Here is a 26,095-nt window from a genome sequence, read left to right as displayed (position 1 = left end):
GGGTTCCTACTCTAAGCAGCGTGTGTAGGCACATGCATTGTCCTTTAGGGCTCAGATCCAGGCGGCATGACCTCTAAGCCTACTCAGCCCTCGGCTGAGCCCCAGCCCCAGTACTTCATCCACAGCTGGCATCAGAGCTGCCGTCCATCCCTCATGGACAGCCACGGAGCAGTAGGCCTTCACTGCCGAGGGAGGGGTTTTGGAAAGTGGGAAGAACTCCCTTCCTGAACGGCATCCTACTGGAATGGGGTTGCCCCAGTAGACCATGGACTCAACACCCTGGACAGAAAAGGACATTCTGCCTCATCAGAGTGCCCCGAAAGGTGCCATTCAAAGGAGGAAATAAGATTTTCAGGCTTGTCACCCTCATAAACAGAATACAACTTGATATGGTTTGGCTCTGTGTCCCCACCCAAATCTCACCTCGAATTATCATCCCTATAATTCCCACCTGTGAAGGGCAGGACCAGGTGGAGGTAATTAAATCATGGGGGCGTTCCCCCATGCTGTCCTCGTGATAGTGGGTGAGTCTCACAAGATCTGATGGTTTTATGAGCTTCTGGCATTTCCTCTGCTTGCACTTCTCCTTCCTGCCACCTTGTGAAGAAGGTGCCTTGCTTCCTCTTTACCTTCTGCCATGATTGTAAATTTCCTGAGGCCTCCCCAGCCGTGCGGAACTGTGAGTCCATTAAACCCATTTCCTTTATAAACTACCCAGTCTCAAGTATTTATTAGCAGTGTGAGAACGGAGTAATACTCAAGGGTGAATTTTTGATCTGTCCCAATTAAACAATCTTTGCTGACTTGGTCACCTCCTACTCTCTCCCGGACAGCAGCTCCTGAGTGCTCGGGCAGCCATGGAGTCTCCTATACAGTCCAAGATGCCGCCTCCATGGCCTCAGCTGGTCCCGGGGGTGAGGAATGCCACAGGCTGTTACTCCATTCCCCAAGCCCAACGTTCAGGTAAGTCTTAAGGGAAATTCCAACCTGTGTTGGGTGAGCCCCAGCCAGGCCAATGCGAGACTCTGGGAAGGCCTGAACACAGCCCCTGGGGCTACCAGGTCTGTGAGATCAAGGCAGTGATGCCCTCTGGGGAAGTAGGTTGGCATCAAAATGCCCGGGCAGCAGCCACATGGCCTGCTGGGGAGTTCCCACCCTTGGCCTCATCCTTGGTACCCATGGGGGGCCTGGAAATCCCTTTCCGTTGCTTGGTGGGGCCCCAGCCCCAGAGGATGTCTCCATCCTTGGGAAAGCTGTGTCCAGTGGGTAGAAACCACCTGTTGAGCAGAGCTGTTGACCACACCTGGCTGACCATGGGAAAGGCCCTCAACCTTCCCCAGCCTCAACCTCTTCATTTACGGAGGGGGGATAATAAGGGAGCCCCTCGGAGTTTGTTAGGAGGACAGCATCATCACGTAGGCGGCTAGCGGTGACACCATCCTCATCTCCATCCAGTTCTCGGGGCTCATTCCCAGCAAACCGAGCAACCTTCATGGAGGCTGGTCAGCATCCCCTGAGAACCTCATCACACCGTGGCCTGCTGGGGAGGGGCTAGAATGGAGACCTCATTTGTAACAGGACAGGACACCTCCATTCACCCTGTGGGCAATGTGAGGGTCGGGTGGTCAGCAAATAAATTCCACTCCCAGAGTGTACTTCAGCGGGACCCTAACACAGCAAGGTGGGGGATGCCAGGCACAAGGCGCATGGTCAGACAGGGTCCAGCCTGGCCTCTGTGGCCTCGGCTTGGCTGAGAAGCTGCCTCTCCGTCTTAGAAGCTGTATGTTTAAGATGAGGCTGAGGACGTTTACCCTGTGGGCTCCTTGTGGGCATGGAGGGGGTTAGGTGACCACAGCTGCTCTGCCAGCTGCCACTGCTCTCTCGCCCCAACCCCAGGCTCTGCAGCCGCAAGTCACTGGGGCTGCTTCCCCAAACCCCAGACACCCAGGAGTCCTATGTGGCAGGCACTCCTTGTTTTAAATTCTGGGAACATAGGCTGTCGCTATACATTTAATATAGTGATTAAATAACAAGAGGACCCGAAGTATCTTGGAACGAAAACCTTCATTGTTTGCAGGAACAGGTGATCCTCTGAAAATGCCTATTCACAAATGCACTTTATTAAAAAACACAAACACACATGCAGACTGAAAACGAGAGAACCATGGCCCCTGCTACAGCGAACACTGCCACAGAATGGTGTCTGCGGAAGACCAATATCATAAGGTGGAAACATAAAGGAAATAAAAGAGCAAATAAGAGGAAACGGCAGCTCTCCTAAAAGCTGATTTCATGCCACGTATCTCTGGTATAATGGTGCATGTTAGAGCTAAAATTGAGGGCTTCAAAAACTGTTACCTGAGTTCTGAGTTTAATCATATCGGCTTCCATCTGAGAATTGGATTCATTTAGCTCCTTGATTTCTTCATCTAACTGTTTGATTTCTTCATCATTTTCTATACCTGTAATAATGAATATTAGTATGTTAAAACTATTATATACAAAAATATTAGAGTTAGAATTTTGAGAGCTTTCTTTGTTCCTTTTATATTCGTAATTGAATTTGCTTGGAAAATAGACTCTTGAATTAGAAAGGAAAAAATCATCACAATCTCTGTGTCTTTCTATTCCCTACCACTGCCCCTTCCCCACCTAAGTCCCCCCACAAAAAGAAACAAACAATTGAGACACACAGAAGACTCCTGGGCACTTTGAGGGTCAAGCTCCCAGGGACAGTTAACCTGGGTCTTAGATGTATCCCTGGGACATGAGGCAGAAACCACCTGGTCCTGAGTGCTGATTTGCTGAGCCTGGCCTATTTTCTCCTGCTTTTGTTCTCTCTCTCGACTCGCTGTCTGTATCAGTCATTCTGCAAACACCCCAGGCTTGGGGCCAGGCTCTGCAGGCACATTCACCAACAAGGCCAGGTCCTCCCTGCCCTCACTCAGCTTAGGTTCTGGGTCGGAAAATGGGCAACAGACGTGTAAGCACAAATGCAGTCCAGCAAATGCTGAGGATGACCTCACCTTATCCACCAACGGGAAGCTGTGGGAAGTGGGAGAGGGACATGGGGGCTGGCTGGAGGGAGATGGCCACAAAAGGGCTCTCTGAATATTCGACATTTAGCGAATAAAAAATCTCATTCTGAATGATTAAAAAGTATGTATTAACTAACAGAATTCCCAATTTGTAAACTCTGCCAGAATGGTGACCTCGGCCAGGTGTGTACCTGACTATCTGAGTGTCCCTGGTGGGTGACTGCTGCCCTGCCAAGGTCCACAGGGCACATGGATCAGTCCTGGCATAGCTGGGTACAGGGCCCAGATGCCGGTATTTACAAAGGCCATTCTGGACACCTGCTTCCCTGGCCGGCTGTGTCTGGTTACTGGCAACATTAAACTGCCAACACCAAAGAGATGGAGATTCCTCTCTATTTGTGGCCACTTGACCTCACACAATTGGGTGTACACAGAAGGAGAGCAGGAGTTTGGCAAACGCAATCACCCTAGAAGATTCAGGATTTGAGATTGCTGTTCTCATTGGTCACACAGCACCACAATGGATCTTTATTCAAAACTAATGGAAAATGTATCCAGGCCTCCTAGGAGGCTCCCAGTGGGTAGATGCTGTTTTCAAGCTTTGCAGACAGAAGGGCAGAAGGGGTACAATCAACCAGAGGCCGAGGCCTGAGAGCACCCCAAAAACCCTGCTGACATCAGCAGAACAGAGGTGGAGGCTCCTCTCTACCAAGACGTTAGAAAGATGAGAGTAAGAGAAAGTGACGGATCAGTGGGATTGGGCCTTAGATGCTGCTTTTAGTGAAATGAAAAAAAAAAAAAAAAGTTATTCCCTCAAGATAAAAATACCTAATGCAAAAAATCCCAATTCATAAAGCAACTAAATTATGAACAAATGTATCATTTCAGAAGCATTCCTCACAAGTTTCTGTTAAACTGCAAGCATCCAAATGCCTTTAGAACACCTCCATGTGAAGGAGGCCCTCAGAACACTGGACGTGGTGACGCTTCGACCCTCTACAGCTGTCATGGGCAAATTTCTCAAGCACGTTCCTAGGAATCCCATCTCGCAGAGGCCTTTCAATATATTTCTATCAAAAACCTTGGACTGGGATGTTTAGTTTGAAGAATTCATGATAAATGTCAAATTAACTGGCCTATCAGGCTTTGTTATCTAATTGATCTGCCAGATCAGGTCAACTGTTCTGACAGAAGTCAGTGTCATTTTAAATCCAAATAAAAGTATTGATACGGGTCCCATGACAACCTTTCATCTCTAATTTTGTTCTGGGAGTGATGGATGGGTGGATATTACTTCCGTAGCTCTGCTCTGTCCTGGGGGACCACCCTCAGGCCCAAGTGGTCACCAACAGCCCTTTGTGGGAGCCTGGGAACGTCTCAGTCCTAGGGCTGCCCACTGTGGCTCCGTGCAGCACATCATTCCTTTGTAAGGGGGAGGAGGGAGACAGGGAAACGGTGCCAGGAAGAACCGGCAGGTCACAGAGGCATTCCCGGCCCATGAGATTCTGGAGGACGAGGGAATGTGGAAGAGGAGGGCCTGCAAACTGATTCTGTAGAGCTGTCCACAGCCCCATCCCTGGGATATCCTGCGAGCCCCCAGGCACGTGTGCCTCAGCGTGAAGCCCCCTCAGTGAGAGGAGAGCTCTGGGTTGGGTGGGAATTCTTCTTATCCCTGCAGCAGGGCAGTGACTGGCCCAGGAACCAGTCCCTGGGGTTGCTGGGGCCTCTGAGCTGACCCTCACTTTGTGGATGGTTAGGCTGGAACTAGGGTTTTTTTGTTGTTGTTGTTTGTTTGTTTTGAGATGGAGTTTGCTCTTGTTGCCCAGGCTGGAGTGCAGTGGCGTGACCTCGGCTCACTGCAACCTCCACCCCTCGGATTCAAACGATTCTCCTATCTCAGCCTCCTGAGTAGCTAGGATTACAGGTGCCTGCCACTACACCCGGCTAATTTTTGGTATTTTTAGTAGAGACGGGCCAGGCTGGTCTTGAACTCCCGACCTCAGGTGATCTGCCCGCCTCAGCCTCCCAAAGTGCTGGGATTACAGGCATGAGCCACCGCGCCCAGCCGCAACTAGGGTTTTATAATACATTCCACCAGCTGGCCTTCAAGCTCTCAGGAGAAACTGCCTTTATAAAAAACTGGCCTGAGCAGGGAGGGCCCAGCCAAAAAGCAGCATCTCAGAGCCAGAAAATCCACCTACTGGACACCAAACCAAACAAGCAAAAAAATCCTACTCAAATTAGCATAGCGTGGTCCCGGAAGATTTTGATTTATTTCAGGATCCTGGTAGCTCTTGAGAGACCAGCGTCCCATGGTGAACCCAGCCAGCGCTGGTCACTCTCACTAATGGCTTGGTGGAATTTCCATGCCTCCTGGAATTTCCTTTTCCTTACAGCTGAAGTAGAAACCTGAGTTCCCACACTTTGGAGCTCTCAGGAATATTAAGCGAAATAAGTAGGTGAAGTTCCTGACAAAGTGCTTCAAGTTTTCGGGGCTTGATGGAGGTTAGAGCTCCTTTCCCTAGCTTGCTTTCTGCTGTGATAGTGAAAGGAACGAAAAAGCATTATCTTATTTCCTTCTCTCCCAAACACCGCCTCTGCCCCCACTACCCGCCAAAAAGCCACTGATTGTACAACTTTAGCCAAGGTGCCAAGGTGCTAAGAGGCATACAGTGAACTTCTGCAAAAGGGTTCTGAAAGGAGACTCACTAACAGTCACGCCGGCTGCTCAGGCAGAGCTGAGAGCTAATGCGTGATGAGATCACTCCACGGATAAAGAAAATAAGGTGATCCTTGTCGGGGAGAGACATGAGAGTAGGCTCGCCCCTAAACTTAAAAAAGAAAGAAAGAAAAATACTTTAGAGCCAGAAGGGAACCTCAAGGACATTTAGAATAGCTGCTTCCCTTTCAGACAAATGCTCAAGAGAAAGCGCTAAAATCCAGTGCCAGGGTCCTTCTTGGTGGAGTCAGTGCCTCACAGTGGATTCTGGCGGCTTCTCTGTCCCACACAGTGTCTGGGCCTCACACGGAGGGAAGCTGCTGAGCACTCTTGTTACACTGAAGGTATAAAAATGACCCCAGGAAAGGCTTTACACTCAGGATATGAAAGAAAAGAAGGCCGGACATGGTGGCTTATGCCTGTAATCCCAGCACTTTGGGAGGCTGAGGTGGGCAGATCGCTTGAGCTCAGGAGTTCAAGAGCAACATAGTGGGCAACATAGTGAGACCTCGTCTATATTAAAATATTTAAGGCCAGGCACGGTGGCTCACGCCTGTAATCCCAGGACTTTGGGAGGCCGAGGGGGGTGGATTGCTTGAGCTCAGGAGTTTGAGAGCAGCCTGGGCAACATGGCGAAGCCCCATCTCTACCAAAAATACAAAAATTAGCTGAGTGTGATAGTGCACATCTGTAGTCCCAGCTACACAGGAGGCTGAGGTGGGAGGATCGCTTGACCCTGGGAGGGGAGGTTGCAGTAAGCCAAGATTGTGCTACTGCTCTTCAGCCTGGGTGACAGAGTGAGACCCAGTCCAAAAAAAGAAAGAGAGGGATTGTCTTTTCCACATCTATAGCAAGGGCAACAGGAACACAGAGCTTTGGATGTGAAGAATGGTACCATGGCAGCAGAAATTGGATGCTGTGCCTCTGTCCCCTGAAGAGCAGCAGGAAAGGTCTCTGGACCTTTCCTGGATTAGCTACACAGACATGGAAATGATGCCTGGGCATACAACTGTGCTCTGGGGGTAAGTAAGAACTATCTCAGTTTGGTGCAAACAGTGTCAGGAATCAACAGCCTCAGGCATCAGCACACACTTGGACTTAGGAAGACCTGGGTGGGACCCACTTCCACCACCTGTTCTCCCAGTGACCTGCAGCTCCTCTTTTTTACCTATGGACGTGCGTGCATTAGGATCTGCAGGAGGGGGAACTGTTTCTGTCCTAAAACTTAGCACTACACGAACTGTGTGTCCAGCAACTAGGGTGAAATGCAGCGACCTGGCTGAAGGCTGCCCAGCAGCAGCAGCTGGAGCCAGCGGGCGGGCGGTGACCCTGGAATGCCCGTGCCCTGGCTGCTTTCTGGTGGGATGAAGCCCAGTTGTTGGTTCCTCTAGTTTAGAGTCACAGACCAACTGCTTATCTTTATCCCTCCGAGTTAGCACCTGTTTTTGTGAATTAACTCCTTGTGTGTGGCAGTAATAGGAACATCTAGTGCCCTCAGTGCCAACTCAGACCCACCGATGAAGAGATGGCCACCTCAGGGATCTGCCCACCGCCGCCCAGGTGGACCAGCCCAGGTCTGAATGGCCCCTCCTCTAGGATTGGCAGATCTGTTCTCTCCATGTTTTGTTTCCTTTTCTGTTTTGAACTGGCCTACCTAACCTAACGGCCACTTTCTTCATTAATGGGGAACAAAGGCACGTGAACTCAGATCAATTGTCTAAGGATTTCCACTTTAATCCAGGGTTATTCAGGGGTGAAATGCCCTCTAAGTATTTTGAAAAGTGCCTGACATATGGATGGGGCTCAGGGAATGTTTTCTTTCTGGCAAGGAACAGTGCTCCGTAATAACTGGGAAGCGAAAGTTGGCTATCCTGGTGTCTGAAAAGCGGGGTCCTTACGCTGGCTGCTTGGGACTGCATCCACAGGGAGAGGTTGTGAGGGTGGGTCACGGTATTCTGGAAGGCAGAAACTGACAGGAGCAGCCTGGGAGACAGGATGCCTCCAGGAGCCCCAGACTTTGAGGATCAATGTCAGGAAGCTGATGACCTTTCTGGTGAACAATGGGCCACATGTTGAGAAATAGTTTGTGCTGGCTGCTGGCAGAGGGAATCCTGCAGGTACACACACGTGGGACGTTCAGGCGTCTCTCATGCTGTCCTCAGGACCACCAATAACAGTCAGATGAGAGGAGACCCCTGTGGCTGTGGCCAGGGGCTTCATGCCTGCATGCTTGGGAGCTGCTCAGGTGTGGCTCACTCTTGGTGGATTTGGGGAGGAGGTGCCCTTTGGTAAACATACAGCAGGAGGGTCCCAGGTTCTGCCCAGGGTCAGCTTTGTAGGATGGTCTGGGAGCCTTCAGCCCAGGGCATCCGTGCTTTGTGGTGCTTGAAGAGCTGTGCAGGCTCCTTTTAGAAATACAAAATTAGGGGTGCATCTTGCAAGTGAGGGCTGAGAAGAGGAGGCTGGGCTTCTGCTGTGAAGGGGACCAGTCTGCTCAGTGGCTACAGGTTACAGCTGATCTCATTATTCCCAGGAGCCATGTGCTATAAAGTTACCTGCACACAGGCTGAGAGCAGAATCACTGCTTCTGGAAACAAAGGGCCAAGCTCCTGCTAGCCTCTGGTCCCATTTTTGTCAATCGATCAATAAAAAACCCTGTTAATATGGTTTGGCTGTGTCCCCACCCAAATCTCATCTTGAATTATAGTTCCCATAACCTCCACATGTCATGGGAGGGACCTGGTGGGAGGTAATTGAATCATGGGGGTGGTTACCTCCATGCTGTTCCTGATACTGAGTTCTCATGAGATCTGGAGGTTTTATTAGGGCTTTTCCCACTCGCTCTGCACTTCTCTCTCCTGCTGCCATGTGAAGAAGAACATGTTCGCTTCCCTTTGCGCCATGATTGTAGGTTTCCTGAGACCTCCCCAGCCATGTGGAGCTGTGAGTTGATTAATCCTCTTTCCTTTATAAATTACCCAGTCTCAGGTATTTCTTCATAGCAGTATGAGAGTGCACTAATACACCTGTTTTATATGTGCTCCCATTTAAAGACAACTTATTTAATAGATACTGGGGATTCCTTAACATAGAACTCCCAGCCAACAGTCACAACCATGACTCCTGTTTGAAGGGAGCTTGGCTAACATGCGTGTTTTCTCTGTGAGGCACATCATAGCCCCCTGCACTGAGGAACACCAGACACTTCAGCTGCTCTGTGAATGCACAGGAGTAACTACAAAAGCATTGAGATCATTGCTTGTGTCTACAAATTAATTTCAGCAGGGAGGTGAACTCGCAAATAGAGTCCCCAGATCATGAGGGTGGACTGTGGATGTTTCTAAGGGCTTAAGTGGCTCTCCTCTCTCCTGCTCCTCCAGAGGCCCCCAGTTTTCCTCTGCAGAACTCTCTACACACCTGTGCTGGTTGGTGACAAGAGAGACCCTCAGAACAAAATAGATTTGCAGGTGGAATCAAGAAAATCAGGCACCAGACATGCTGAGAGTGAGGGCGACAGGGGAGGGGGTGCCATCCTTGTTATCTGTAGCCTGGGGTGGCCCCAAAGCGGCTCCTGGGGGGAGAAACCCCAGATGAGGGCCTGAGGGACAGAGGCAGAAATGTGGGCACACTGGGGTTCCAGGGAGCAAACTGTCCAGTGCTAGAGAGACCCTCAGGACTTGGGCTCATGATTCCGGTGAGTAGTGAAGTCGGTGAAGGTGGGAGACTGTTTTGAGAAAGACTGCTTTTTTTCTCAAGTTGCTTAGCTTTATAGATGAGAGGGCCAGAATTATCTCTGCCCCCGCTTTCTAAGAAAAGTGAGCTGTAACTGTCAAAGGACACAGAGCTGGCATGGCTGTGCCCGCTGGGCCTTCCTGACCATGGGTGCCACGAGGGCTGGAGGGGTGCTCACCGTTGCTGGCCCGCTGTTTGATGGTCAGCATCTGCTCTCCAGAAAGCTTTGCCTTCTTCATCGCTGACGTGGCTCTCGGGCATCCTGACAAGCTGTGGACAAGACACAGGACGGCCATTAGTCAACTGTCTGATGTCCCAGCCCTGCAGGAAAGTGGTGGTAAGCAAGGTGTAGAACAGCATTATTTTATTAGGTTGGTTGCCAGCAAAACGCTGTCTGAAAATGAGAAAAAGCAAAAAGACCAATGCATATAGTATGACAGTTATGCACACATGGGGTGCATGTGTGTGTGTATGCATCATGTGTGTGTCTGTGTACTCATGCATGTGGTAAGCACTGATCATGGGCGCTCGGCTGGGGCTGCCTCTCGGGGGGGGTCTTGGGAGTTTGGGCTCTGAGAGGAGAGGAAATCTGCCCTTCATTGTGTAACTTTCAGAGCTTTTTGGAACTTTTGTAGAGTGATAATATTGCTTAAAAATCTTTATTATGGGAAGCATCAAGCTTATAGAAAGGTTGGGTTTAAAAGTTAATTTCAAATATACAAAAGTAGAGAGAGCAGAATAATGAACTCACCCCAAATTCAGCTGTTATCTCTCAAGGCTAGTCACCTGTGCCCCTCCTGCTTCCCCAATCTCAAAGGTGAAAACATAACTGCAATCTCCTTATCTCACTCACAATTTTTAGCCAGTTTTCTAATATCAGCAGCTATTCAGTCTGTTTTCAAACTTCCCAGGTGTCTCTTCACTTTTCTCAGCCACTGGTTTGTCGACGTCAGGATGCATCTCAGCTCTTCACAGTGTATGTGGCAGATGTGGCCAGCAGCCTCCGGGGCAGGAAGGCACCTCTGCCTCCTTTTCTGTCCTGTTGGGTGTTTGCTGAAGATGGTGTGTCCTATGTGTGGAGTGCCTCTTCCATGCAGTCCCGTGCCTCGGCTTCCTCACAACTCCTCACTCTCCGAGGGGCCATCCCTCCCTCCCAGGGGCTCCTGGACATGCTGGTCAACTGGAGTCCTCACTGTGCTAAAGGCCAGGGGCCATCTGGCACTTAACTATGGGTGAGGTGAAAAACTTCTGTATATAATGCTTTTTTTTTTTTTTGAGACAGAGTCTTGCTCTGTCACCCAGGCTGGAGTGCAGTGGTGCGATGTCAGCTCACTGCAGCCTCCGCCTCCTGGGTTCCAGTGATTCTCCTGCCTCAGCCTCCCGATTACAGAATTACAGCCTCTGGGATTACAGGTGTGTGCCACCACGCCTGGCTAATTTTTGTATTTTTAGTAGAGACAGGGTTTCACCATATTGGCCAGGCTGGTCTTCAACTCCTGACCTCAGGTGATCTGCCCGCCTCGGCCTCCCAAAGTGCTAGGATTACAGGCATGAGCCACCACAACCCGCCTATAATGTTTTATATATGTATATGACATACATGTTTATTCTCTCTATACATAATATTGTATTTCACCTGTATATTAAGTGTTAGATGGACTGTGTCCGTAAGTGGTGTGATGATGTGTTAAGGATATATCTAGAAACACTCTTTACTACTGCAGGCAGATTACATAATTATTAGAAATATCTTTTTAATATCTGCATTAATATAATTAAGCTTTCCAAATATTATTTTTGTAATACATTTTCTTTTAAATTTTTTTTAAGAAAACAGGAAAATTCATAGCAGAAGAACTTGATCATAATACATTTTCAACTGGGGATATTAGAGGTTGTTTTTGGGGAAATCCTACCTTTGTATAAAAATATTTTCAGTATTCTTCATCCACACCACAGGTCTAAGTTGTTATTTTTTTGATGTGATGTTTGCATCTCATAATAGAATATTCATAAAATTCGAAATAATCATTGCTGTTGCCTGACTGTGTCCCCTGAAAACTCGTGCACTGAAATCCTGACCCCCACCGGGATGGTGTTAGGAGGAGGGGCGTATGGGAAGTGAGGAGGCCTTGTGATGGGATCCATGCCCTTATAACAGGGACCCAGACAGCTCCTTCACCCCTTCTCCCATGTGAGGTCAGAGTGAGAAGGCGCCGTCCACCAACCAGAGAGCAGCCCTCGCCAGACGCCGAATCTGCTGGCGCCTTGGTCTCGGACTTCCAGTCTCCAGAACTTGGAGGAATAAATTTCTGGTTTCTACGCTGCCCAAGGTGTGGTATTTGTTTTTGCAGCCCTGGAATGTCTAAGACAATCACCAGTATTTGTTTTTCATACCAGAACTCTGTGGCTGTGAACTGCTGTGTTTGCTGATGATGTTCCTAGGTTCAGTGGGAGAAGGAGCAGCGGGGACTTTAACCCTGGCGTCATCAGCTCCAGCATCATCAGCTCCGGCGTCATCAGCTCTGGCGTCTTCAGCTCCAGCATCATAAGCTCCCACGTCCTATACCATCCCAGGGCAAGCCGCACGGGAAGCCCCAGGAGCAGAGAGGCCTCTGGGAACTGCGTGGCGTGACGGGGTGGGCACAGTGGGCGCCCTGCCTTCTCCTGCTCGCCCTGACTGCATCCTCAGGAATCCGGACAGACCCTGAGGGGGTCCTGGCTCGTGGTTCCCTTTGCTGTTTTTTTGTTCATTTATTCGTTACTAGACATTGGCACTGCTGCTTTTGATGGATCCTCTCACCCTGCCTGCTGCTGTTTACACCGGAAATCCCTGTGCCCCTCAAGCTCTCTTTAGTGTGGGGCGTGAACGAACCCCTCGCGTTCCGGAGGGAACAGGCTCCTCTTCATTCCTCCCTGATGGGGCCTGGGCAACAACCTGGCAGTCATCCACACTCCAGGGCACCTTCCTGGGTCTTCTCCTGCCTCCCCATCAGATCCCAGCAGGACACCGTGCAAATCCGGCTGGGGTGGGGGCTGACACTTCTGCTTCCCTAGCTTATCCGTAAATCCGCTTCTGATGGCGAGCTGGATATTTTCATTTGTAAAATAAGAAGTTATCAAAAGATCTGTTAAGGCTTTCCTAAAATAGGATGCTTGGATTTTAACGCCACTTTTCCCCTTCCTGCCACTGGACACACTGCAGCTGTCACACACATCTTCCTGCAGGTGTGCCTGCGCTTTGGCCCCCGTATCCAGGTAGACTCTGCAGTCAGGTGATTACATCTGGCAAGTCCTTCGTGAGACCAGGAGGCCCATTGGATCTCACACCGCACCCCCTGATGCTCTAACGCACATAAGACATGGAACTGGCTAGGAAAGACTTAGGCAGTCCTGTTTGCTCACTTGTGAAATGAGAATAAAATATTGAATTGTGTTTGTGAAGTTTAATGAAAAGAATGTGTATTCTTGAGGGCAAGGATTAAAATGCACTTTTTTGTTCACTGCTTTGTATCCCCATGATGGGAGAATGCTGGAGATAGAATGGGTGCCCAGTGACGATTTCTGAAAGCATAAAATGTCTGAATGCATTTTGTAATGGCTCAGTGAGTGGAGGCCCAGGGTGAGTGTGAGTGCACCCAGGCTCTGGAAGGTACAGACTGAGCCCTCAAAGAGGCCTGCGGCAGGATTTTGCAGGACTTCCAGTTAAGAGAAGACTCTTAGCCGGGCGCGGTGGCTCATGCCTGTAATCCTAGCACTTTGGGAGGCTGAGGCGGGCAGATCACAAGGTCAGGAGATCCAGACCAGCCTGGCCAACATGGTGAAACCCTGTCTCTACTAAAAATACAAAAATTAGCTGGGCGTGGTGGCAGGTGCCTATAATCTCAGCTACTCGGGAAGCTGAGGCAGGAGAATCTCTTGAACCTGGGAGGCAGAGGTTGCAGTGAGCCGAGATTGAACCGCTGCACTCCAGCCTGGGTGACAGAGCAGGACTCCATCTCAAAAAAAAACAAAAAAAAACCAAAAAAAAAAAACTTGAGTGCAGCTGCCGCCCTGGGCTAAGATGAGAGGAGTGCTGGGGTGAGGGACTCCTGCAGAGGTCCTAAGACTGTGACTGTAGGACGAGGGTGACACCTAGTCGGTCCACGGTGGGTGTGGCCCAGCCCGGCTCAGTGTGATCCTCACAAATGCAGGGGAGCAGCTCCCATCTTCCGCCGTCTGAACCCCCCCCCGGCCCTTTCGACTTTCCCTGTGTTTGCGAATGGCATTGAGGGGCCAGGAGCTGCAGCTGGGGAGAGAGGGAGGGCCACTAAGGCCCGCCTCCTCCTCCTTGCCATCCTCCTAGTGAGCAGCCTCTGCTGTTTGCGCCTGAAACCCCTCCCTTCTCTTCATCACTTCAGTCCAGGTCTGTGCTTCTCCCTCAGCGAGGCCCCCGGGCCTCAGCCTGGGTCTCATCCGTTCCATCCTACAGCTGAGAAATGGCCCCAGGGGCTCAGCTGTGATTGCCCCCACTCCCCCAGGAGAGCTTCCAGCAGCTTCTCTGAGAGCAGCTGCCAATGCTGGAATATTTCCTAGAGCAGGGGTCCCCAAACCCCCGGCCGTGGCCTGTTAGGAACGGGCCGTACAGGCGGAGGTGAGCAGTGGGCGAGAGAGTGTTCTCACCTGAGCTCCGCCTCCCGTCACGTCAGCGGCGGGATTCGAGGTGAGCAGTGGACGAGCGAGCGTTCTCCCCTAAGCTCCGCCTCCCGTCACGTCAGCGGCGGGATTCGAGGTGAGCAGTGGGCGAGCGAGCGTTCTCACCTGAGCTCCGCCTCCCGTCACGTCAGCGGCGGGATTCGAGGTGAGCAGTGGCCGAGAGAGCGTTCTCACCTGAGCTCCGCCTCCCGTCACGTCAGCGGCGGGATTCGAGGTGAGCAGTGGGCGAGAGAGCGTTCTCCCCTAAGCTCCGCCTCCCGTCACGTCAGCGGCGGGATTCGAGGTGAGCAGTGGGCGAGAGAGCGTTCTCCCCTAAGCTCCGCCTCCCGTCACGACAGCGGCGGGATTAGATTCTCACAGGAGCGCAAACGCTATTGAGAACTGCGCCTGCGAGGGGGTCTAAGCTGCGGGCTCCGTAGGAGAAGCTAATCCTGGTGATCCCAGGTGGAACGGTTTCATCCAGAAACCATCCCACCCTTTTTCTGTGGAAAAATTAGCTTCCATGAAACCGGTCCCTTGTGCCGAAAGGTTGGGGACCGCTGCCCTAGAGGGCCTTTGCGACGGGCTCTTCTCACACGTGCTGCCTCCCACTGTCCACTCACGAATTCCCCAGGCCGGCGATCTTCTCTGCCGCTAGGTGAACGCCCCTGGCTCTCCCACTTGAGTTTGCTGTCCCGCCCTGTCCCCATCCAACTGACCTCCTAACTCTTTACTGTTTTGTCCACAAAGCAGGGCCCGGCCTGCACCAGGAGGCCCTCCCGGCCCAGGCTCTGGCCCACCACAGCGCTGCCTTCCTCGAATCCCCTGCGCCCTGGAGCGCAGCCTCCCGGGACGTGGACATGGGCGGTTCACATCCTTGGTTATCTTTTCCTCTCCTGCTGGTCTAAGGATGGTTCCTCGGAATGCCGACCACATTGCTACGTGTATCGTGGTGTCCAGGAGCCTTTGCAGATGGGACGTGTTTAGTAAAAATGCACAGCATAGAAAATGGAAACAGACTGACATCATGTCAGTGATTTTTCCTTTAGGATTCGGCTTTTGCAGAAGCTGCCCCCAGCCTCCACCTCACTGGGGGTGCGAAGCTCCCCAGCCTCTTTCTCTTTTATGGGTCTTGCCGCTGAATTTTTAAAGATCTGCTCAGTTCAGTTCTTTAGGGCAGATCTCACTTTCTTTTTCCCACAGTGGACTAAATGCTTGCAGAATTGTAGGTGCAGGCCTGGCGGAGAGCATTCACCCATGAACGAACAGCTCCTTAGTGGTGGAGTGGAGAGTGGAACCTCATTTCCCTGGCTCTGCTCCAGCCTTGCTTCTTGGGGATTCTTGTTACCTACAACCTAGGAGCTCCAGGGAGAAGTGAAGTACGGGCTTGGAAGTCAGACTTTCTCTGCTAAGTCCTGCTTCTGCTGCTGACTTATTCTAGTGACCTCTCTAAGCTCGGGTGTTTCATTTGTAAAATGGGAATTTAAAAGCAAACAAAATTCCCTACCTCATGGGGATATTTTGAAGGTTGAATATAGAGAAAGGATATTAAACAAGAACCATGAAAGGCAGATGTCAGGATAGCCAGGCCTGGGAGAACAGGTGAGGTTCCGTCCTGTGGAATCAGCTCAGTGAGCTCTGGCCGCCACAGGCCTGGCTCTCTGGGTAACATGGTTGAGAGCCCGAGGTGAGGCCCCTCTGCGGCTGGGCTTGGTGACGCAGCTCCCAGAGCCTGGCTGTGTTGGTGCAGACGTCTCTGCCACCTTCGCTGAGCAGCATCAACAGGCCCCTTCCCCATCCTCTTTGTCGCTGGGGTCCCTCCCTGCTCCCACTCGTCATGAGGGGGTGCATTTGCTTCTTCAGCGGCTCTTGCCTCATGACGCTGTCAGCTCCACCCCAGCAGGGCCATCCCCGTGTCCTTTCCACCCTCTCCACTCAGAATCACGGTTCGTGCCTGGGATACCACGGGCCCTGGAAGGATGTCTGTTGTGTGAATAAAATAGGAAGGACAGTGTCCTGCCTCTCAGTTGTCAGGAAGCAGGAGGGGCCGAGAGGCCAAGCTGCTTTCCAGCTCTGATTCTGAGAAGGGAAGAGTGTGGGGGAACACCCCCCTGAGTACACCTCCATGGAATCCTAACAGCCACCCCTTCTCCATGCCCTGCCCCTGGAACTCCCGGCCTCTCCACACCAGACAGTCAGCCAGGCCAGTGTCCCAGGGCTGCCTGGCCCATCTCTCCTTTGTCCTGTATTTTATCTTTTCTAGTTTAGAATTATTTTTTGTCTCTTCTTAGCCATAGATGGCTTTTCCTGCATTCAAACCCTTAGACTGGGGAGTGGCTCCAGGCATCCAGATGCGAGGCACACAGCACCGCCCCGAGAAACTGCATGGCTCCGTGTGCATCAGCACGCTTCATCACCAATGGAACGCCCCATGGCACAGTTACCTTTTTTTTTCTTGTAAAAATATTTTAATAGAAACTAGGTCTCACCATGTTGCCCAGGCTGGTCTCGAACTCCTGATCTCAAGTGACCCTCCTGCCTCAGCCTCCCAAAGTGCTAGGATTACAGGTATGAACCACCACATTCAGCCTTTTTGTTGTTGTTGTTAAGAAATAAAACAGAAATTTTGATGGCTTAAAGTCCCATGTTAAAAATTTTGTATTATCCATTACTAACACATCACACAAGCACTTTCCAGCTCAGGTAGTGTTTGGGGACCCAAGGCAAGCGATCATTCTGAGCTACGCTGTATGGATTAGCAAATGAAGCAGAAGCACTTGGGGAAACTGGACAGGCCCCGCGGACAGCAGTTGTGTGGTGCCTGGCAATTCCTGGCTCAGGAGCAGAGCTCCCCGCTGGGTTCCCAGAAGCTTTGGGCCCTGGTGGGCACCCCCAGAGGAGAGAGGGAGGAGCCGCTCAAGCCCCCAGCGCCACTCACGATGCTTCCTCCCTCCTGTTTTAGATCCAGCAGAGAAATCAGCCTAACAGGGAGGAGGTGCTGCGTGAGGAGCCAAGGACATTCCCAGCAAATACTTTCACAGCTTAAAAGCCGCAGCCAAAAGCAGCTGCTGAGGCTACGCCAAGACGAAGGCGCATAAAATGAGGATGGACACGGTGCACGTTGGCTGCTTTGACTTGACTTCGGGGAAACCCCGTCACCCATGTTCTCTCGCTTCAGGCGCTTCTTTCAAGGCCACTGAGTGAGCACAGAGTGACAGCTGTGGCCCCCCAGGGGGTGGCCCTGTCCCGTTCCTATGCCCCAGTGTATGTACAGGGCCTCACTGCCCGGCTGGGGGCCTGGGGCCTGCATTGTAGGGTGAGAAGTAGACCAGAGGACCCCGGGGTCCTGCCAGTTGGTTCCGTCCCAGGGTGGACCCCTGTTGTTGGCAGCACCCAGGGGTCCCTGCAGACGCCGTGCTCCAGAGGGGCTGCACACGGCCACCTTGTCCTCAGCTCCCCGTGGGGGCCTCAGCTCCTGAAATCATGCAGTGTGGTCAGAAGGTGGCTCCTGCTGGGAGGTGGGCACTGGGGTACTTGTCCACTCTCATGTCAAAAAGGCCCATTTTCTCATGACTTGATTACAAAGTTCCTTATTAAGTGTATTTAAATAGTCATATCTATTAGGGATCTCCCCATCCTGGCTTCTCCTACCTTGAAAATAAAGGAACAGAACTAAGTTATGTGCGGTTAATTAAGTGCATGGGAGAGAACCACCCAGAGGACTGACGGCTCCAGGAAGCAGAGGCCACCGGTGCAGGGAGGCAAGTCCCCCATGGGTGGGGGGATAGGGGCGCCACACGGCCGGAAACTGCAGAGTCCACATTCCTGGACCCACACTGCAGTTCAGCACCGGCTTTGCCCACAGTCTCACGCTGCTTCTCTTCACTCTCAGTTAATAAAACTGCCTGCTGGGAATGACAAATAATGGTGTTATTTAAGGAGCAGGAGCCTTCAGCAAGAGTTTGGGAAACTAAATTAGGAAACAAAGACGGGCCTGAAGAATGATGCATTCTGTCCAAACGCGGCTGTGTCGGTGCTGCCAATTCCAATCCAGTGACTGCACTGCCAGCTCAGGTCCAATTTGGAAGAGAACCCTGTGAGCAGGCCCAGCGAGGCCCTGGGGGGTGGTGGCGGCCCTGGTGCGGGGACAATGCCATCTAGCGGTGGCCTGGGGGCGGTGCTGGTCCAGGGCTCTTAGCGGAAAGTCCACGCACCTGGCTCAGCCAGGGAGGTCAGCCCACGGCTGGTCTCGGGTGGTAAACTATAAAGAGGGTGCTTACTATTTTATTCACACATTAGTTCTGAACATGAGACCCAGCAGCCTGTTACTGAAACACTTCTCCAATTTAAGTCAAGTGCTGCTGAGCGTAGGTTTGGAAGTCACCAAGTTTCAGTGCGGGGAAGTTCCGGGCAGCAAGTAGTTAAGTGGCTGCTCCGCCCGCTTGCCCCAGGCCCCAGACTTCTGGCACCAGGCGTCAGCACCAGGGATTCTGGATGAAGGTTCCAGGGAAAGCTTTAGAAGGGCTTCAAACCGAGCTGGGGGGAGGCCCTGACATTTTTATCAGGACATCAGCCTAGAAGGGACTTTTTCTGGAGAACATTACAGTTGGAAATAACTAAATAAGTGAAACTTTCGAAGGGGGATATGGTTAACAAGACACAGAGATTGGGAAGAAAAATAAGTAATTTGAGAGGAGGTGGGAGTGTGTGTGGAAGCTGTGTTGCACCTGGAAGGTGCTAGGATGAGGAGAACTCAGGACAAAGAGCTCCGGGTGGGAAGAACCCAGCCAGGTGCTGTCTGCGATTCAGTATCCTCTGAAAATCAGCTCCACACAGCCAGGGACAAACAGTTTCCTTCACAGTGAGTTTCACTCTAATAACATTTTATTTATTTTACTATTCCCTATTCCACTGCTACTATTTTAATACTCTAACTATATAATTTATATGAGGCACAATACACTCCAGGGGTATACTGTTACTGTATATTTTAATCCTATTCTTGTCATTGATTGACTCATGATGACTGAGAGCATCTCCTCAATGAGCAAACGTGGATTTGGTACAGCAGCCACAGCCTGTCCTGCATTTGCCCCGGTCCCCACTAGAGCAGCTCTTCTGTGGTTCTCTTCCTGGACTCTGGCCCCAGCATATGTGAGGAAGGGCAGGAGGGTGTTCTTGGAGCCACGTGACATTTCTGCCTCTGACTGTGTATCAGATCTGCTTCCATCTCAGTGGGAAGCAATGGCATCGTGGTCCCTTCTCAAGCCAAGATCCAGAATTTGGAGGTTTTTCCCCCAAAAATATTCTGTGCCAAACAGGGTGCTCTCAAACCATGGAGAGAGGGAAGCGTTTCTAGAACAGTGACCTCTGTGCCAGGTGGACGACTCGGCCACAGCCGCACAGGCAGGTGGTGCAGGAAGTGCAGCCGTGGGTGGCTGTGCGACCACCCAGATGGCTCCCAGCTCCCAGCTCCCAGCCCAGGTCCCTCCCACTGGGGAGCATGTCCACCTGCCTCAGGAAACAAAGGTCCCTCTCAAAGCATGAGGGATGGCAGCTACCCACACAGCTCATTCCTGCAGCCCCGGGAGTCCACCTGCCTCCTGCCCAAGGGATACATTCTGAAGCCACTGCTATTCAGCAGTGACAATCAAAACACTGTTAGGAGAAGGAGGCCTGAGAAGAGACGTTCTGAAGAGCCACTTCCATAGGTCGTCAAACTTCCTATCTCTATTCACTCGTCAAACTTCCTACCTCTATTCACTCGTCAGCAACACTTACCTCCTGTCCTCAAGCACAGTCCTAACAGGAGGGTCATGACAATGCTAACAGCAGTGGTGAGCTGCTGTAAATGCTTTACTTATCACATGCTGGCATGCTCTTCAGACTTGGCCCACTGCTCAAACAATCTATGACCATCCCATTTTACAGAGGAGAGAACTGAGACGCAGAATAGCTAACTTGCCCCAGACCACACAGTCAGAAAAGGCAGGGCTGAGTTTACACCCAGGCCATCCAGCACCAGCCTCACTCTCCACTCCTCCTCCTGCGGCCTCTCTCTATGCACCTGTGAGTGACAGATGCTACACTCGGGCCCTGCCAGTGCAGTTTGGGCAGAGGTCCCTGTGAATACACATGCCCTACAGGGATGCGCATGATCTGATGATGTGATGCTCTGCACCATTACAGAGGGAGGTGGAATCTGCATGGGTGATTAAAGACAGACATTTGTTTGAAGGGGACAAGGAGCAGTGGAAGGGCCAAAGAAGCCCGAGCAGCACATCTTCAGCTTTGAATTTAGGTCTGGGTGCAACCAAGGGGCAGAGAGGCAGGGAGCTGGAGGGATGGGTAAGAGCTTATTAGGGAAGATCTCAAGTGCCTTACGGAGGAGAATGGATTTAGCTTCTAGGCAATGACAAAGGATTGGAAGCATGTAATCCTGGCAACCACACAGTAGAGTCTGCTTGGTAGAGAGCTCACTGGCAGCAGCATGGAGGATGCTTGCAGAGGGCAGAGGGCAGAGGGCAGTGGGGCGCCAGCGAGGAAGCTGGCAGAGGGGCCTGGGGGAGGAATGAGGGAGTACAGCCTGAGGCAGCAATGGGTACAGAAGAGAGCACCCACTCAAGAGGAGTAAGAAGGGCTGGGGCTTGGTCACCCATTGGATGGGGCTTGCTGCTTTTGCATTCCAAATTGATAGTTTGGTTGAGTATAGAATACTGAGTGTGCAATCATTTTCCTAAGAGTTTTGAAGGCATTGTTCTATTTGATTCTTGTTTCCAGCATTGCTGTTGAGTACATCTCTTAGCTTCCTTTTCTTTTGTCTCTCACTTTGTCTCTGTTTGTCTCTCTCTCTCTCTGTATCCCCACTCCAGGTTCTCAAAATTTCATGATGATGAACCTCTGTGTGGTTGGCTATGACAGTTTTATATGTCAACATGGAGAGGACACAGCATCCAGTTGTTTAATCAAATACTTATCTACGTGTTGCTGCGAAGGTATTTTGTAGAGTGACTAACATCTACCATCAGTTGGCTTTTTGTTGTTGTTGTTGTTGAGACAGGGTTTTGCTGTTGTGACCTAGGCTGGAGTTCAGTGGCATGATCATACTCACTGCAGCCTCCAACTCTTGGGCTCAAGCAATTCTCACTCCTCAGCCTCCCAAATAGCTAGGACCACAGTCATGTACCACCATGCCTGGTTAATTTTTAAATTTTTTGTAGAGATGATGTCTTGCCATGTTGCCCAGGTTGATCTTAAACTCTTGGGCTCAAGTGATCCTCCTGTGTCCTCCTCCCCAAATACTGGGATTACAGGTGTGAGCCACCACACTTGGCCTAGTTGACTTTAGGTAAGGAGATTATTCTCAATACTCTCAGTGGGCCGGACTTAAGCAGTCAAAAGACCTTAAGAACATAACTAAGGTTTCCCTGAGGAAGAAGAAATTCTCCCTGTGGAATGGAACTTCTCCTGACCAAGAGTTTCTAGGCTGCCTGTCTGCTCTACAGATTTTGGACTTGAGGAGCCAGCCCCAGATGGTGTCAGCCAGTTCCTTGTGATGAACCCATCCATATATAAATCCTACTGGTCCTGCTTCTCAGGTAGAGCCCTGGACGACACAGAACCATTTCATGATTGCGTGGCTACTCAACGAGGCCTTTATATCTGAAAACTCAAGATCTCTGCCATGGGGATTTTCCTTGTTTTCTTTCTTTGGGAATTTTCTTTCTTCCATTTTCTCTACTCTCTCTACTTCTTCAGAAACTCCTATTAGTTGATTATTAACTCTCCTGAATTCTTTCTCTATTTTTTTTAACAAAATCTTTTATCTTCTTTTCTCATCTCTTTATAATTTATGGGACATTATCTCAATTTTACATTTTAACTTTCGAAGTAAACTTTTTATTTTTTAAAATAGATATTCGTGTTCTCTGAATGTTTCTTGGGTTATGAATGCAATATATTTTAATGTTCTTTCTGTTCTTTTTTGTCTGATGACAAATTATAGGTTTTTAAAAAGATTGCTCCTCTTTCCAGAAATGTTTCTGCTTCCTCTGAGCTTTTTTTGCACCCCTGGTAAGGCTGGTTTGTTTACTTGGTTTCTACCATGTTGTTTACTGCTTGTCTTCAGTGGCTGGAGTCCTTGGCTGTTCACTCATACTTCCCAGACACTGGTGCCTGGAGGCCCTTTATCTTGAATCTGTTGGTTCTAGAGAAGAGGCCCCTGCTCTGTCTGGAGTGGCAGGGAGTGGAGAAGGCAGAGGAGCAGGAGGAGCCGCTGGATTCCCGGAGCCACACGGGACTAAGGCCTTGGGGCCTGTCCATCTCACTTGATGTTCCCATCTTCAGTACAACGGCTGATCCTGTTTCCAGCTCTTCCTAGCACCGGCTCCAGAGCTTCTGTTCTAGCTTATCCTTCTGCCGGGGAGAAGGAGGCCTATGGCAGGGCATCCAGGAGTCGAACCCCTCTTAGTTCAACTAGTTCTCTGTTTTCTGACCAACTCTGAATCCCCACTCTAGGTCCCAGCCTCTTTTCTATGAAGGTTCTGCATGCTCTTCACTCTTCTTTTTCTGGGTTCTTTCTTCACTCTTTCTCTCCACCCCCATCCTCTCCCTCCCCTACCAGCTCCTCTGCAGGGAGCTGAGGCCTGAGCCACGTGTGCTTGGGCTGGGTGGCTCCCAGTGCTTTGTGGATGGGATGGTCTGCACTTCCCTTCCTTATTTAGTTATTTAGTTGCGTTATATTTGTGGGTTTATAAGAGGAGAGTGGGTCATTTTAGTAGTGTTTTAAGATTTAGTGGATATATATGTGATTTCAGTCTGTAGAGCTTGGCTAGGATTCCCAATAGAGAGGCCTAATAAACCTAGTATTAAGGAACACACGTGCACCTTTCTGCAAAGTGTCTGCCATCTTTGTGTGGGTTGGGTCTGTTTCCTGGAGAGCACAGGGTGTGTCCACTGTCAGCCCCTCTTCCCCAGGGATGCTCCTGCGTGCTCAGCAGGCACCTGGCTGCCACAGGATGGCGAAGGCTGGCCCTGGGACCACATGGGTCTGAGGGTGGAGGCAGAAGTGTGGCCTGCAGCCTGTGTCCTTTGAGAGGGTCCCCTTCCTTCCTCCAGGGACAGGATGGCTGTTGTGGCAGCAAACTCACCCTGAGGTGGTCTCCAGGTGTCAGGGGCTGAGGCGCAGGACCCAGACATCTGGACCCCTGGCAGTCAGAAGCCACCGCCTCACAGCAGCTGCTGTGTCCATGGTGAAACCCTCCTGTCCTGTGAAGGGTCCACTGCCTCACCGCGGCTGCTGTGTCCACAGCGAAACCCTCCTCTCCTGTGAAGGCCTCTTTCTCAGGAGCAGCTGCCTGCTGCTGAGGACTGAGTCTAATCCTAGCAGAAGAAGGGAAATGTTTGGTTTTGTTTCTCCTTTTGCTTGCCTCGCAGGACGCTCGGTTGTTAACGTTATCACTGCTGTGGCTTGGCTGTGTCTCCTGAAGGGATATGTTGATGGCCTGGCCCCCACACCTGTGAAAGGGACCTTATTGCACCTCTTTTTCTTTTTAACATGTGAACCATAACTCTTCTGCAAATGTGAGCTTTTGCCCTAAGCTCCTCAAATGGCATCGACATGTGGGAGGAAAAGATCCTCAATGAGGAGATACCTGTCCTACTGCACAGCGCTGTGGCAGCTTGGCCTCCCCAGGCAGACCCAGCAGGGGCGCCCAGCTGGTGGTGCTGGCTGTCATGGTCATGGTGGTTGTGGTGGTGAGGGCTGTTGCAGCTGTTGTTGTCAGAGCTGTAGCTGTGTAGCTGCTGTGGCTGTGGTTGTGATTACAGCCATTGTTGTCACAGATATAGCTGTGGCAGCTGTAGTTGTAGCCTTCTCTCCACTTGAGGCACTCAGGTCCACCCTATCTGGCTCAGGGCTTCGGCTCCGGGGTCCTGGAGGAGGGAGCAGGCAGTGGGCTGGAGTGGGTGTGGTTGACACTGGAGGGCAGCCTCTGAAAAGCCCCCGAGGAGGGAAGCGAAGGCTGCAGGGGGCGCTTGGGTCAGGCTCCTGGGAGGAGCAGCGACGAAGCTGGGTGCCTGCAGGAAGACCCTCAGCTGGCTGCATGTTCAGCCCTGCAGGTGGGTCAGGCTCCTGGCAGGAGCAGTGATGAGGCTGGGTCCCTGTAGGAAGATCTGTGGCTGGCAGCGTGTTCAGCCCTGCACTGCCAGTGGTGGCGGCCCTCATCTCGTGTGGTCAAATTTACATTTATATTTACTGAAATCAAACAATTTTAAACAGTCAGTTCTCTGTCACAGGGGCCAAACTTCAAGAGCTGAGTAGTCTCAGGTGTCCAGTGACCATCACGTGGCACAGTGTTGGCCTGGGCCTCGCCGTCCCTGGCACGACCCATGGGATGAGGCCACGCCTCCCCCCCAGCGGGGCCATCGGGCAGAGGTGATGTGGGATGCTCAGTGGCTTTTCAGGGAACATGCCAAGCCCTCTCCATGGCGGTTGGGGAATGTTTTTAGTTTGGATTCTAAACAGAGAGTGATTCTTGCTATAGAACAAATTTAAATAATAGCTAATAAAGCAGACTAGACTTACTAAACATATTCCTATGCTTAGGACCCTGCATTAAGCATTTTAGATACATGACCCCAACCAATTCTTCCAACAATCTGTAATGTAGATTCAATTTGGTATTTTCTCCACGTCTCTCTAGGGTTAGGTAATTTTGCGCCCAGCAGAGCAGGGCGGCGCTCTGTCCTCTGGGAAATACTGCCTTCCTGGAATGTTCCTTCCAACCCAGAGTGCTGAGAAGGCTGGCAGGATAGAGGCCAGAATGTGTCGGACGTCAGCGCCAGCCTGGACGGAGAGCTCGGATCCCAGAGAAGGCTGAGCACAGCGAGGAGAGGGGCGTGGGCCTCTGCATTTGAGCTGCTCTCGTCCTGAAGTTTGCGCCCTGGGCCCTGTGAGACCTCAGGGGCCAGCCTGTGACACCCTGGCCAGGCCATGCGAGGGTGGCGCCGGGACACCACCCTCTGTGGCTCCTTTGGGGAGCACTGACCAGCACTCGGGATGGATCCATGCAGTGAGTTGACGAGAGGAGAGTGGGGGAGGACTCCGCAGTATCCCGGCCGATGCATAATTTGTTCTTCTTATGCATTTTACCACCATTTTGGCTAGCATTTGGTGCTTCAAGGAACAGCTGTTAGAGGTGAAAATCAGAGAAAAAGGCATTTGTGTTTCAAAGGCTTCGCTTTGTGGATGCCAAATCCCAGAGACAGGAGAAACTCCTGGCAGCAGCCATAGATTTGGAAGTATGCATCCCCATCAGGTAGTGGCAGAGGAATCTCCAGGGAGGAGACAGAGAAAGGAGAGGAGAGAAGGGAGAGGAGTAAGGTATTTGGATGCCTGTGGGTCCTCAGAGAGTGGCCTGAGAGCCAGACTTTCTCCCTCTCCCCTGACAGCAACATGGAGCTGGGGAAAGAGACCTCAGACACGCCACTCCCCTGCCTTCCTGATGGTGACAGACACAGAGAGGCCTCAGGGCTGAGAGCCGGGAAGGTGGAGGAGCTGCCCATGAGGCTGCTGCTTTGGCAGGGACGGGGCCCCCCAGGAGCTGCCACTTGCCCCAAAGGTGCACCTGGGATGAAGATGTGGGGGGGGGCACCACAGCGACCCAGGTTATGGCGAGCAAGCTCTCACCATACAGTGGAGGAGAAGACAGAAATTAGTTCAGTTACAGAAAACAGATACATTGGTAGAATTTACATGTTATAACATAATTCCATTAAAAAGTTGGCATACTCCTGAAAACCTACTTACTTTTCCCTTAAGAATCAAGTAATATTATGTTTATTAGAAATTATTTGGAGAAATGAAAAGATCGGAATCACAGTCTTAGTTTCACACTAATTATGAGAACGTCAAAGTTTTTTGTTTGTTTGT

General features: G+C 51.1%; 1 protein-coding gene across 14 annotated transcripts in view; it reads right to left on the bottom strand.

Moving 5' to 3' along the window:
* The window catches only part of MYT1L (myelin transcription factor 1 like), a 544,402-nt gene that overhangs the window by 11,186 nt on the left and 507,121 nt on the right, over nucleotides 1-26,095 (bottom strand). For 11 of the 14 annotated variants that reach the window (XM_054548446.1, XM_054548454.1, XM_054548453.1 and 8 more), the window contains 2 exons: nucleotides 9,668-9,759; nucleotides 2,353-2,462 (listed from right to left, as the gene is read on the bottom strand). In XM_054548446.1, the coding sequence (XP_054404421.1) occupies nucleotides 2,353-2,462; nucleotides 9,668-9,759 (202 nt within the window). The remainder of the gene's footprint in view (nucleotides 1-2,352; nucleotides 2,463-9,667; nucleotides 9,760-26,095) is intronic. The other 3 variants (XM_024242506.3, XM_024242509.3, XM_054548455.2) reach the window with 1 other exon arrangement.

This window comes from Pongo abelii, chromosome 12 (assembly GCF_028885655.2).
Source record: "Pongo abelii isolate AG06213 chromosome 12, NHGRI_mPonAbe1-v2.0_pri, whole genome shotgun sequence".
Lineage (NCBI taxonomy): Eukaryota > Metazoa > Chordata > Mammalia > Primates > Hominidae > Pongo > Pongo abelii.
This window is presented reverse-complemented; position numbering and strand designations above follow the sequence as displayed.